This window comes from Poecilia formosa, unplaced genomic scaffold (assembly GCF_000485575.1).
Source record: "Poecilia formosa unplaced genomic scaffold, Poecilia_formosa-5.1.2 Scaffold149, whole genome shotgun sequence".
Classification (NCBI taxonomy): domain Eukaryota; kingdom Metazoa; phylum Chordata; class Actinopteri; order Cyprinodontiformes; family Poeciliidae; genus Poecilia; species Poecilia formosa.
This window is the reverse complement of record NW_006800088.1, coordinates 328,222-342,828: the sequence shown is the minus strand read 5'-3', so window position 1 is coordinate 342,828 and position 14,607 is coordinate 328,222. Positions and strand designations below refer to the sequence as shown.

At 40.6% G+C, this 14,607-nt stretch overlaps 2 protein-coding genes across 3 annotated transcripts in view; one reads left to right on the top strand and one right to left on the bottom strand.

The window, feature by feature from the left end:
• Positions 1–2,209: 2,209 nt before the first annotated feature.
• On the bottom strand, positions 2,210–13,737 carry sf3b2 (splicing factor 3b, subunit 2). The gene is made up of 21 exons (XM_007563579.2): positions 13,565–13,737; positions 13,119–13,165; positions 12,935–12,982; positions 12,305–12,538; positions 12,107–12,176; positions 11,531–11,631; positions 11,122–11,230; positions 9,308–9,402; positions 8,975–9,217; positions 8,755–8,880; positions 8,576–8,656; positions 8,168–8,395; positions 7,925–8,074; positions 7,555–7,644; positions 5,938–6,045; positions 5,687–5,794; positions 5,389–5,531; positions 4,855–4,956; positions 2,994–3,093; positions 2,707–2,892; positions 2,210–2,608 (listed from the first exon to the last, which is right to left on the bottom strand). Exons 1-21 carry the CDS (start codon positions 13,692–13,694, stop codon positions 2,537–2,539), a joined length of 2,571 nt encoding a protein of 856 aa, XP_007563641.1. The 5' UTR covers positions 13,695–13,737; the 3' UTR covers positions 2,210–2,536.
• A 665-nt stretch (positions 13,738–14,402) lies between these two features.
• The window catches only part of capn1 (calpain 1), a 37,807-nt gene continuing 37,602 nt past the window's right edge, over positions 14,403–14,607 (top strand). For both annotated transcript variants that reach the window (XM_016677194.1, XM_007563578.1), the window contains exon 1: positions 14,403–14,559. The gene's annotated coding sequence lies outside the window, so the exon portion shown is untranslated. The remainder of the gene's footprint in view (positions 14,560–14,607) is intronic.

The window sequence follows — 14,607 nt, the reverse complement described above, 5'->3', positions numbered from 1 at the left end:
TATTAACTTTGCCAATTACTGCGATTTAGATTTGCTGACTGCTTATTAGATAAACTACTTTAGTTGTATGCAACAAATACAACCAGGGCTGAATACATACAACCCTTTGTTTGTATGTTACGTTATTAAAGGTAAACCACAAGAAAAAATACACTGTAACATTTTCCTTTTGAAACAGTTCTACTGTCGGCCTTAATTGCTCACTCACTTTAGTGTTGCTGGGAAGATCTCCATTAGTCATACAGTTAGCTCTAAGTAGGCTGGCCCACGCAAAGGTGCAAAACCGGTTAGTTAAAGATGTGTTGTGCTGGCAGGTCATTTCAAAGCTGTGTTGTAGTTTCCTATTCCCTATCAGATATGACATCATGGCGTGAAGGGAATTCCATACTTGTGGACAGGTAGGGGAAAATTTAGCTTGACTCCTACTGATCAATTAACATTAAAAAATAAATAAATAAATAAATGAATAAAACCTCACACACTGCTTCTCCCCCGCCCCCAGAATTACCTGTCCAGCCACGTGCAGCTTTAAAATCAGGTGCAGCATTTCAGCCCTCAGGTGACTAAGGCGCGGCTCTGACTACAACCTCAGAATCTGATTATGAATCAGAAGGTGACCTCATGACAACGTCGCAGGCTACGTCACACGTGACCGTCTGCCATCGGCTCATCAGATTATCACAGCTGTGATCAGAGAGCTTACATCAGCCTCATGTGTGCGTTTCTGGCAGCCCGGGGATGCAGTCATAACCGGGGTCTAATGAAGGCCTGACAACCATATGCTGCATATTTAAACACCAAAAACAATATCAAGGAAGATGATTGCAAATTGTTAAACATCTACTTTAAATGTATTATTTATTAGCATAACAATGTAAAGATTAATTATGAGTCGTTTTTTTGTTTTCAAATGACCCATTATGTGTTGTTTGGTGTTAAACTATTAAATTTGCAATTTAACAATTGGTATAAATCATTGAATGATCTTATCAGTTATGTTACTATGACTGTATGATTTAAAATTAGATGATTGAAAATATTTGTTGTCCAAAATATGCAACTTAACACTAGCATGTCCTCAAAAATGCCTTTCAAATAGGTTATACATTCTTTATTGCACATTAAATGCCAAACTTAATCGAGGTAAATTCACCTGTTTGAGCTTTGCTCAGTAAAAAACAACAAAAAAACACAAGTCTTTTGATTTTGGTATGTTTGAAAGTGACATGAATGAGCTTAAGCACATTTCTCCCGCTGCTCTTTTTAACATGCTTTCCTCACTTCCAGAAGTGGCTGCCACTGATAAACAGATTAGACTCAAGCAGATTAAAACATGGTCACGGGATAATCCCGGGCCAAATTATACGCAGCGTTCCAAATCTGCACAGTCATCAAGTGAAAGTCCACGGAGAGCCAGTATACGTCTTTGCTGTGTCTTATTCAACAAAATAACACTTTAAAAAAATATTAAAAATCATGCAGTTGAAACGTGAAGTATTGATTGGATTTCTCTTGGCGTTTGTGCAAATAATGCACCAATAAAATTTGAGTTTCAGTCACATATCTGAAACATGCACCTTTCAAGTGCATCAACTATATCATTTTACAGCCCCAATCCCTGTAAAAACAATGACAGCTAATGCAGTTATAGTTATAATCCATCAGCAACATTATTTCGGTACTATGGGGGAAAAGTCGTAGCCCATTTCAGGACGGTGCAAAGCGTTTGTTTCTGAGCAAGGCTGTTGCTCTGCGTGTGTGCATTTGTACCAGTGACCGAGTCAACATGTAGCTGCTCCACATATGTAGGTCACTGTGTTTCCCAGGCTGGGGCACGTGACCTCCGAGTTCAGAGTCCTCTGCTGCCACCCGGCGGAGGGAGCAAACACTGCATGGGGCTTGTGGCAACTTCTGTGACGATCTATTTCAGAGTTGTCCTCTCCCACTTTCAGATGCTGTTTTTTTATAGCGATTCCACACTAGCCCTAATGAATTTATTAATCTGTAATCAGATGTTTAGGTATTATATTAGAGATAAACAATTATTATATTTGCTCCAAACAGTTATGCAACGTGTGGCTTTAAAAATTGTATTTAGTTGGATTGAGGGTATAGATGTCAAAAAATAAGATTAAAAATAAGGATTGTAAAGGTTGAAGAGCTCTCGGCTAAACATACAATATGTATCCCAAAATGACGATTACTGAAATGTCGATGTTTATGACATCACATCGTTTATTTACAAAAAAAACAACAAAAAAACAAAATGGTGGAAAAATAGCCCAATAGACCTAAAAAGTACAAGTTAAACAGGAAATGCACACGACACCAATTACATGACATGTGGCCAGACGACATTGTTGATGCATACTTCTTAAGAAAAAAAAGAAGAAAAAAAGGGGGAACAAAAAGTTGGTACTGATCTAAACAGTTGATTGGTGCTGTTGTGTACATCCTCTGAAACTGAAACCGGAGCACGTCTCTCTCTGTTTCACATCCTGCCGCGGCCGGCTCTGTGCCTGGGGTTGGCGTTTCTCTAGAACTTGAACTCTTTGTATTTCTTGGCACCGCCTCGTGTGTCCTGCGGCTGGGCCTTCCGCTTTTTTTGCTGGTGAGAAACAAAGAGAGGCGAGAGCGGAAGCAAGGGGGCTATTAATCACAGGCCACCATGATGTAAAAATAAATAAAACAAAACGGTTTATGAACCTTCTGCTTGGCGGCGTGCTCGGCCACCATGTCGCTGAAGTCCTCCTTCTCCACCTGCGCCTGCTGCTCTCTGACATGCTCCTCATATTTCTGAGTCATGGCCATCGGGTCGAGCTCCAACTCTTCAGGGGCCAGGGCCACCTCCACACCCTGCGACTCTTGTCCTCCACCGGTTTTGCGTCCAACCTGGAAAAGGAAGAAAGTCAGAATTTTTTTTTATTATTAAAAAATAAATAAATAAAAAGAGAGGATATTTTGATTTTGTTCTGAAATCCATGGCGTCTCACCCCTGTCATTTCGTAGATGTGCGTCGAGGCCATCATGGCCGCTCCAACAGCCCCAGTTCGTCTCTCCGGTAGAACGGTGAAAAGCTGCGGTGTCTCGTTTCTGCAGAACAAAAACAGGTTTTTACGTATTGATGTGACTTGTAAGAAATTTCATCTCTCAAAGCTTTTCTCCTCTTTGTCATGTTACAATCACAAACTTGGATGCATTTTAATAGAATTTCTCATTTGATGTTTGAGGAAAAATGGCTGCACCAGATCTTATTTTGGAGGGGCTGGGGGTGAGGAGAATACAAAAGCCAGCCACACTTTTCAAAATTTCATTTATAAAGAAACAAACATTTTACTTACATTTTAACAAAAATGAATCACTTTATGCAGACATTAAAATATATCCAAAATACAATGAAGTTTGTAGTTGCAGCGTGTGTTAGAAAACTAACACTAAACATCACCCAACATGGTGACGGTAGCATTATGCTATGGGGACGCTTTGCCATCTATTTGTCTTTCCACTTCACAAATAAGCGCTACTTTTATCACTAGAGAACATTACAGTTTGTGATTAAGGATGCGTTCACACTGCGGCCTGAAGTGACCTAATTCTGATTTTTTGGCAATTCCAATTTTTTTTGCCGGGCCGTTCACACTGCCAGTAAATGAAACCTGTATGTGTTCTGCAGTCTGAACGGGCAAACGACCTGAAAGTGTCCCGCATGCGCAGTAGAGGGCGCAATAGCGTCAACGTTCTCAATGTTCTGCCAACTGCCATAAAAAGAAGAAGAAGCGCTCAGTGTTTGCGGAAGTAAACATGGAGGCTAACGGTGGAGCTTAGCTTACATATTTGAAGTTGTTGTCCGGCCGGAGCAACATATTAACAAGTTAATCCTCATATAATCCGTCATGGTTGTTGTTTTTCTTCCTGCTTGCGCATATCAGGACGCAGAATAGTGAGATTTGTTGAGAATCAGTGCCATTCAGTTCGGATGAATGCGACCTGAACCTTAGGTCGCATTTGAATCAGATACGTATCGGACATGGGTCACATTCGAAAAAGAATCTGACCTGTGCTGTTCACACTGCCATGAAAAGATCGGATACAGGTCGCATTACGTCAAAAAAAAAAAAAAAATCGGAATTGGGTCACTTCAGGCTACAGTGTGAACGCACCTTAAGTGTCAATTTGTGCTATAGTTCAAGGTATATGAACACTTTTGTCACCATAACAACCAATTCAATTACAACTTGAAAAACAAACATTTTCTTAAAATATTCTATTTTTATATGGCGAGTAGAAAAGCAGTTTTACATGTTTTAATACATTAACTACATAAAACAGTGTAATGGAAAAAGACGGATCAGCTGCTGATGCGACTAATGCATAACAAGTCATTTCAGTTAATGACAAAAAAACGTATTAGATATGAATTATTTGTAATGTCAAGTGTAAAGAAGTACATTGTGTGAACTAATGTTTAAATGAGTAAACAACATGTAGGAGTGTAAGTGAAGGCAGCACAGGAATTGTTTTTAATGCAGAAAGACAGTGATACCATTCAGTATTTATTTTATGTCATGTTATTCTCATAGCTTTCATTACAACTCAACATTATCGCATATCACACTTTATGCTAATATCGTTCAGCCATATTAAAGCCCAATAAATCTCAAAGGGCCAGTTTGTTCTTTAGTTTGGGACACTTTAAAAACCAAGCAGTGAAACATCGTTTACCCTGAGCAAGACGACGTTACCTCTGGAAATGCACTCAAGAAAACAAATATGTCTAATTTCTGACGAAGTCTCATCAAAAAAAATGGAAAAGGTGACAAGAAATCAAAACAGCAGCGTAGCAGTGACACTCACCCATCCATGGCTTCCTCGATCTTCTTCTTCCTCAGCTCGATCAGCTCTGGAGTCTCCATGCCGGCTGGTACCGAGGAGATGCCTCCGGGAGTGATTAACCCACTGGAACGCACAAAAGCAGACAAACGGATTAGCTCAGTGTATCCATCTACAGGCCAGTGGGTTTCTTTTTTTATGCTGGGATTAACCAAAGAAATATCAGAAACTCCTCCAGATAAACAATGAAGCCACAGGTCATTCATTGAGGGGGTAGAATCTTCTTGTTATTTGCAAGGCAAACTCTGTGATAAAGACGGTAGGAGAAACAAAAAAAAACTGGCTTCCAATTTCACAGCTTGCTGTTAAGAATCATCTCAGTGTCGCAATTGATAAACAGCGAAATAAAAACATGTTTTTTTTCATTGTGTTAACACTTCAGAATTTCATCCCAAGAAATCGTGAAGCGCATATTTAAATCTGAAATCCCCTCAAGACTCCTCGAGAATCAGGCGTTCGCACTTTGCCGAAGCTTGATTAAATTTGCATGCTGAGCACCTGTCTGCTGGTGTGAAGAATCCAGTTTCGTCTGGCTTCTCCTCGTCGCTCTCCTCCTCCTCTTCCTCCTCCGACGACTCCTCATCCGAAGGCTCCAGCTCCCCCCACGGTGTGCGGTCCACCTCTTCCTCCTCCGCCTTAGCCTGGACGCAAAAATCACACTTGCCTGTTAGCCTGTGTGTTAACATTTCCGCTCTGTTTTGGAATAGTTTTCCTTTAACAAGGGTTTTAAAAAAAAATTAAACAAAGCAGATGAATGTGTGTTTTTTCAGTTCGGCCTGCGTTGCGTAGCTCTGACCTGGAAATCTGTTGCATTGGTCCCAAACACGTCGCCGTACAGAGGTTTGCCCATCTCGTCTACTGGGGGCTTCCCCCACCCGCCGGCGTGGTAACCGAATGTACAGTTCTGACCAGACCAACAGAGACAAGACACACAGCACATATCAATAACCACAGTCATTTTTTTGGGGGGTTGGGGGGAGGTATTCTTGCATTATAAAGTTTTATATTTCAACCAAAATGTTGAGCATCCAGCATGTTTTTTTGTACCTCTGGGATTGGGGAGTTGAGTCCGGGGATCTTGAGGTTGGGGTAGGAGGGAGGGGGTCCGTACCTCTGCATGGCGATCAACCAGGGAGGCGGCACCTTGTGAGCGTTCTGGCGAGAAACGGGCGAAGGCAACACATTATCACCGAGTAAAGCGTTGTTTGCTCAGTCAACAGTAAAACAGGCTCTCTGTTTGCCAGACCCGCTGAAGGAGATGAAAGATATGAAGCGATAATCATTTTCGCTGTCGTACAGCGCCGGCTATAAAATTAGCTACACGAGTAAATATTTACTGGGCTTTATTAACAGCTATCCTGCGATGCTCCTTGATAGCGTGTTGGTGTGAACGCGCCGCGTCGCCTCCGTGGAAACAACGTGTATTCTTACTGTCTGCACGTTAATTAGAGCAGCAAACAGACAGAATGACACAGAAACACAACAGTGTGTCACATCTAATAAGTGTTACATCTACCACCACGTAACTATGGAAATCCCTTGTAAATTTTGTTGCATTACTACAACAAGCCTCAATGCGACTTAATTGGGATTTTCCCTTCGAATCCACAGAGTAATAAGAAAGTTTGCGCCGATAACCTGAACACATCTAATGCATGAAATGTTCATCAAGTCAGAGTTTGATAGGAAGATGGATGGAGCCCAAAATTATTCACACAGAAGTAGATTTAAAGTAAACATTCATTTTACTAACAGGTTTCTGCTGACAGGAAGCAATAACAACGTTTAGATTTTTGATTAAGAAGCATCCCAAACTGAACATAAAAAAAGAATCTGCGGTGGGGGGCGAACCTGAAACGATCAATCGACTTAATCGCGATTAATCGGTTCATTCACTCGTGATTAATCGACTATCGAAATAATTGTAAACTAATTTAATAATCAATTAATCGTTAACCAATTACTCGGCAACGGCAATAATTAAACCAAAACTGTACAAAAATATACTTCTTTTGTATTCCAGATGAAAACCCTTCTTTGTCTATAAATCTGTTCTGCCCTGAACTCCTCAAGCGGCATTTTTAGCTTCACCCGATTGAAATTCTGGAAGAGAAATCTCCCGTTAAGCACCTTTTGCAATCCAAGTATTAATACAAAAAAGAAACACACATTAGTAGGCAGTATTGTTTTAGCTGCAGATGCATCCTTTGCTACAAATGACCAACTAAAGTGTTCACTAAAGGAATAGTGATACATTTTAAGTAATACAATTTTTTTCTCGTATTCAAAAAATTTAAGTATTTGAATAATTAGCATCTTTTAATGAGTTTCTAATGGTGTAAAAAGTCTTAAATGGTGAAATGAAAAGCATTAGGGAGCTTTTCTATCCTGGATAAATCTTCAAAATACTGGTGAAAACATGCAAAAAGCTTCTCAGCAGTAAGACGTTGATGACCGCTGTAATGTCAACTGCTATAATAATTAGTGAGAAGGGAATGAATAATTTAACATTTTTCAATTAAAACAAAAGCATTTTGTATTGTATTTGTCAAAACTGATCTTCCCACTATCCAAATCTACTTTTCATGCTCACAGGGTGATTTTGATGTGAAATTTCTACTTGTGCTGATTTCTAAGTTTTTGCTGTAATGTTTCTGAGCTTACAGGTCCAACTGGCATCCCCAGAGCAATCCGCAACTCATCTGACAAATCTCCTGGCTTTTTCTCCTTCAGGCGGGTTTCAAACTCTTTACCCTAAAAAAACATAAAAGAGAAAAACACAATTGGTAGTAAACTTTCAACTTGTTAACCATTCAAATTTAAAAATGCCACTGCTTAGTTTTTCTTTTTTTTCTTTTTTTAATAAAAATTTCACATCTTCAACATCCCAGTGTTTTTTCGTACAATGTCCTCTACAGTCAATAGAAATAAAATACAATCAGCCAAAAATCTCTTTTAAAAAACACCCCATCCTGGAATCGGTGCATCTCAAACGTCCTCAGTTCATCCCTGAAGGAAGAGAACTGTGTTGTACCTCGTAGTAAAGGTCTCCATGGATGGTGAGTTTAGGTTTGATTTGCCATTTGAAGAAAGCATCGTGGAGCTTCTGGTAGTCGATGTCAATCTTCCCCATCTTGGGTCGGACCTTCTCCCTCATTTTGGTTTTCATAGATTTGGCGTCCTCCTACACAGACATTCACGAAACATTAACGCCGTTAGCAACCCGACGCATTCTTGGCTAAATGCTTTTCTCCGAGAGCGCTGAAGGGCCACCCACCTTCTCCTGCAGGGCCTCTCTCATCTCCTGGATCCCCGTCCTCCGGATGAACTCCGGCAGCTCAAACGGAGGCTTCTCGATACCTCTCTTCCCCTGCAGGTACTTTCTTTTGAAGCACCAGTGGCGCGGCACAGGCACCGTGTTCCTGGTGGCCTTTAAGTGGACCAGCAGCTTGGGCTCCTGGGCCGTCACGTCATGCATCTCCACCACGTCCGGACGGGCCACCAACTGCGGAAAGCATCAGGAAAACCAACAGGGATAAACGTAGGATCGTTTTATTACTACAAGTACATAGATCCAAAGCGTTCCCACAAAACAGGGATGACGTGCTCAAGCAGACGTCTAGTGTTGTTCCGATTCAAATCACAGTCGTTCTGAGTTCATTTAAAAACAACAGTCGTGATTCACTTGTTTGAGTTCAGCCACAGTCAGCCTGTTCATCCTCCTCAGCTTCTTCTTGGACAGTTTTGGTACATCTGGTTTGGCTTCCTGCAGACGAAACAAGGATGTTCAAAACAAGCGGAAAAAAATAAGAAAAAAGAAAAAAAAATAAATAAATCACTTCCGCTAACGGACAGTATCCGTACCTCATCGCTGTCGTCGCTGTCCTTCCTCTCCAACTCGAAGCCTTTTTTCCGCAGCATGCCGAAAGCCTCCTGCTTTTCGGCCTTCTCTGGCTCCTTTTCTTTCTCTTTCTTCACGTCGTCAGTGAGCTACGTGTAGGGAGAGAGAGGATAACTGTTAAATAAATCAAACACTAAAAGGCAATTCAACTTGGAGTCTAAATTATAAAGCTACTGCAGTCACCTTAAACGCTTCGAAGATCCTCTTGAAGAAGATGAAGTTTGGGTCGTAGATCTCCGGCTCTTCGGTGACGTACTCGATCTCCACCTCCGGGTCTTTTCCTTTGTCTTTATCTTTGTCCTTCTCCTTCTCGCTGCCTTCCTTCTTCTGCTGCTGCTGCTGCTGCTGCTGTTCAGCTTGCTCCTTCTTTTCCAGCGCTCGCTTCTTCTTGCTCTTCTTTTTGCGGTTCCTGCGTTTGCGGTTTTTCTAGTGAAAACATTTAGTTTGTAAAGTCAAAACAATAAAATAAAACAATTGCTATTCAGAAGAGTAGATTGTGAAGGTTAAAAGACTCACATCTTTTTTAGACATCTGGCCGTCGTCGTCCGTTTCAGACATGGCTTGAGCGGAGGAATTGTTGGCATCCATGTCTCCATCGTTGTCATCTTCCTCTGGAGGAACAAAGGGCAGATGATGACATTTAGATATTTTAAAACAATTATTTATTCAGATGTTTTAAACCAGATTAAATGTTGCCATAGCTCCCAAACACAGCCTGTTTGTGCTATAGTCTTTTCTTTTTTAAATCAGGACTTGATCAACTACCAGCAAGATTACAGTTTTAAACACCTTCATCAAGAAATCTCCAGACTTCATTTTGAATGTGATTTTAAAGATACGCTAAAAAAAATGATCCAGGTTCAGCCACTATTTTGTTTCATATGACAGAGTACCGTATTATACATAAGATAAAGTCGTAATAATAGGAGGATAAACTAATATGAGGATAAAGTTGAAATATGGAAATAGTTGTGTTACGAAAATAGTCATAATATTATGACTTTATTCTTGCATTATTACCGTATAAAGATGTTCTCGCAAAATTACGGTTTTGTTCTTACAATATTACGACTTTATTCTTGAATTTTTTATTTTCTTTTTCTTAATACAGCCCTATACTCTGTCGTACTTTGAATGTGTCATGTATTAGTTTTAGATAAATGATCACATTTGTTTTGTTAAATCAAAATAAAGGAACAAACATCATCATCCTAACCAATCAGCTCCTTTACATCAAACAACCTGTTCTCACCATGCGACCAGCATCCATCCCAACTAAGGTTGCAGTCATTTAATAGTTTAGTTTATTGTCTATTAAATAATTCATGGGTGAGTAGGCCCGTCACGATAACAAATTTTGCTGGACGATTAATTGTCTAAAAAATTATTGCGATAAACGATAATATTGTTTCAAGACCTTTTGACACTGATTTAATGGAAATGACTAATAATGCATGTGATTTCCTGCCATAGGTAGATACACTTTATTTTCAAAAGAACACATAACACTGGAACTGATAAACTAAATAAACAAAACCAAAAACAAAAATAAAATGGATTCTCGGTCTCCATTAACAAAAAACGTACTTGAATAAAAACTAAACAACATAAAGCCAAAGTGGAAATAAATACTGCATTCAACAAAAAGAGTGCAGATATGACGTCTGTATACTATATTTAAATAGAGAAGATGGGCACATCCAACCACCTGATGCAGTAGTTTATACCACATGATTTTGTTGCCCCTATTTTCCCTTTAAGATAATCTTACAACGTTGGCCGATCTAAGATTGTCGATGGCGATTTCGTAACCGATTATCCTGGAGTGTGATGTAGATCGTCGTGGCCGCTCAGATCTAAATCAGGGGTTTTCTCCGAGGGGGAGCTTAACGCTGAATGTGACAGGTAGCCAATCAGAAAGCGTGGATTCTCCTCCTGCTTTCGGATAATTAAAATGAGGTCGATCGGTTTAATTTATCGTGCGATTAATTGATTTATCGTTTATCGTGACAGGCCTATGGGTGAGTCAATTAAGCGGATAAACCGGTACTTTCTTCACATGTTTAAGATTTCTTTTGGTAGAAGAAAAAGNTTTTTAAATCTGCCAAGGGTACGGATCATTTTTGAGCTCAGCTATAAATGTGGTCTGATCGGCCCAGAAGAGAATGTGATACTAGGCTGGAACAGTCACGGAAAAAATCCAGACCCAGATGTAAAAGATTTGATCTGTAGCGACCAAGCCAATTATTCAGAAGGAATATCCAGCAAAAAAGGAGAAGAGAATCTCTTTAATCAGCGTTTCTCTTTCAGTGGCGGATAGCTGTGCTGACCTGGTGCGTCAGTGAGCTGCTCCTGTCTGATCTCCTTCAGCTGGAGGATCTTCTCCAGGACCTGGGGGATTTTAGGCCCGCCGACACTCACTTCCTCGTTCTGCCAGGGCTGGAAGGGTTTGGATTCAGAGACTTTAATCAGGATAAAGATGAATCACAGACTCCACTTTCAGCCAGCAGGCTGACAAGATCTCCCAAATGAAAAGAGAAGTTTTTAGTTTTAACTTTTAGAGTAAAAAAAAAGTAATTTGAAGAAGAAGATATATAAAAATTTGCATCCAATAAAAAGACAAAATCCAAAGGAATGTCTTTTTAACAAACAAAGGATTCATTTAGAACCAAACTTGCTGTGAAAGCTTTTGAATTTGTTGTGAAAAAAATCTTGTACAGGAGGAAATGGTGCTTTTACCTCCTTGTTATCTTCTCCTGGAGGAGGCGGGACCCTCTGCTTCTGGGGGGGCAGCATGGTGACACCAGGAGGAAGTGGACCTCGAGGATCCAAGACTGAAACTTCACATGGAAATCACAAGGAAACATTAAAACATGATCATTTCATTCTAACTTTGAAACGGCGCCTATTGATATCTCAATTTTTTAAAAAATATTATAACTTAAAAGGGACATTTTATTTCAAACAGTTGAAGAAAACGCTAATTAGAATTTCTCTAAAAAGTGCATATTTGAGAAATGGAAGGAAAATGATACCTGATATTATATTTTACTAATACTTTTTTTATATTATTTAACTCCATTTAACTCCACAAAATATATTTAACAATTTATTTTACAGAGACAGGTTTCACTTTGAGAGGTAGGTCTATTAGCTATACGCACAATGGAACCAAAATGTTTTGCTATTCTATTGAAAGTAACTCAACCTCCCTCAATCTGAACGGAGAGCATCTGAAAACACACAGTTTTCAAATCTTCACACAGGTTCCAAGCTGGAAGCAATTTTTATTTGAATAAAAGGTTTAAAACAAACCTGTGGGCAGGGATCTCGTCTGCATCTTGACCATCTCCTGCTGCCGCTCCTGCTCCATCATCACCGCTGCCTGACGCGGGACGAGAACAAAACCAGCAAATGAAGAGGTGCATGTGATCGTGACAGATTTGAAACGGTTACATTATGTCTGGTGTTCTGAAAGGTTCCAGTGGGCTACAAGCGGTGGGTGAAGCTCACCTGCTGCTTGGCCCGTTCCTCCTGCTGTAGAACCATGGCTGCTCTCTGCTGAGCTATCTTCAGCTGGTCGTCCTGGGACAGGCCCGGAGGCGGCAGGGGAGCGTGCTCCATGCCCATGGGAATGCCCGGCGGAGGCGGGGCTCCCGGAGGCATCATGGGCAGAGGCTGGAGCATGCTCATGCCTGGAGGCATCGGCGGCATGGGCATGGGGGGCATAGGTGGAATCGCTGACATCTGAAGGGAGGAAAGATATGGAAAATGAGAAAAATACATTTATAATATAGAAGCTGCTTGATTATTTGTAATCATTACTAAAAATGTTGTTAGAGCAGCCCTAGTCCTACAAATGTCCAGGTGAGACAACAGCATATGGTGTTGTTACTTATAATTTATGCATTAATCTTTATTCTAAACAGGTAGTCAAACTAAAATCAATGCAAATTAATATCAGACCAAACTGTGTTTTATAGTGAACAACAGGTAGTCTATTAACAGGATGTACACAAAGACAATGTTGTGTTGTCAAATCCTGGACATTTTGAACATGCAACTCGTTTCCAACCCATCATAGCGAAATAAATGAACCACCACATTCCCTCACAATGCCCCTGTGACCTGTAAAGAACTCACCTGAGAGGCCATTTTGTCATCATTTGGTTTAGTAAGGATGATTCCAGTCTGCAGCACAACAAATAACTTATTTCAGACACCAAATGACTAAAAGAAGAGGAGAATTTAACTTTGTGTTGCAACAAACCCCACAAAAACGACTGGAGGCCATTATTTCTTGTTTAAAGTTCGGCGGTTTGCTCACCTGGATCATGTAACCTTTCAGCCTGTCGATGAGCTCCTCCCGAGGACCTGGACGAGAGAAAATTAACACTAATCTTAATATTATCCACCAGATAACGTTTATGTAACGAAGACGTAAATAATCATTGCAAAAACTGAGTAACTAATCCATTCAACTCCTCCTGAAAGTTAGCCAAGGCGCAAAAATTAAAGTGGGTGCTTCGCTAAAAACTATCACATTGGTTCAGCTTGTGCTTTAATCATCCCATATTGGGTCGGAAAAATTATATACATGCTAACTACTACGAATAATGCGTTCAAGTTGATGTAAACACTGTACAGGCCTGGCGGCAGCCCACCTCAACGGAAGCACTGCGTTTCAGTAGTGCTTGCTGCGGCTAGCAACTGGCTAGCCAGAAATTAGCTAAACACGCTGCTGATGAAGTTCTATCTCCGCGTCTTTCATACCCATGTTTGGTGCTCCGAGCTCGGCCAGCTTGGTCTGGAGGTCCGGGTTGCTCCATGTATTCAAAGCCGCGATAGCATTCCCCAATTCAGACGGGAGAGCCTCCGCGACCGGTGTTCCGTCGGATGCCATGTTGAGCTTCTCTCAATGGAACAACGGCGGTAGCTGAGATAACGCGAGAACTCCAGAGAAGCTCGCTGGGACACGGAGTTCGAGAACGACCGATGCTGTACAATGTTACGCCTCTAGATGTCAGTGTGGTGACATATACATAATTTTAGCTTCAGCTTTTTAAGCAAACGCTATCAGATATCCATTCTAAAGCCCAACGAATTTGTGATGCTATGCACTCTGAGAAGTTGGGCGTTATAGATTTTGCCCTGCGCTTAATTAGAGGAAATAAGATGCTTTTCAGATGTATATGATTTATTTTATACCTGGAATGTTTGTTGCTGAAAATCTCATATCCAGATACATTTTCATTATTATTATCCATTTGCTTTTACTTAGGCTCATTGTAGGCCACCTATTTGGGTGGTAGATACCAGAAAACAACAGAAAAGCAGCTAATAATAAAATAATTAAAAAAAAGAAAAAAAAAATGTAGAAAAAAAATAGACGCACAGTAGGTTGTTTATAAATATAAAAAAATGAATTTATTTTTGCTGTGTTTTATCTATTCATGCAGTCGACTGCCTTACTTTCAATAAAACAAACAGAAGGAAGAAGTGGACCAGCACATCGAGGCTCTTATCCATCTGGCTTTATGAAAGTGAATTCCTTTGAGCTGTGCTGTGCTTTATGAGCGTGCAGTGCGCAGGCGCAGTGGAGAGGGGGCGCACCGGGGCATGGGAGAGGCTGCAGGGCGTTGCTAAAAACGCAGGGCTATAGATATTTAAGAAGGCGGGGTAAACCACACAAAACATGGACAGGAACAGAAAGCGTCGAGTGGTCAACTGAACCCCAACAACTGTACATTAAGGAAACAGTCAGAAAGGTAAGCTTAACACGAATTTCCTGAATCTGGGTGTTGTAGCTGCATTTT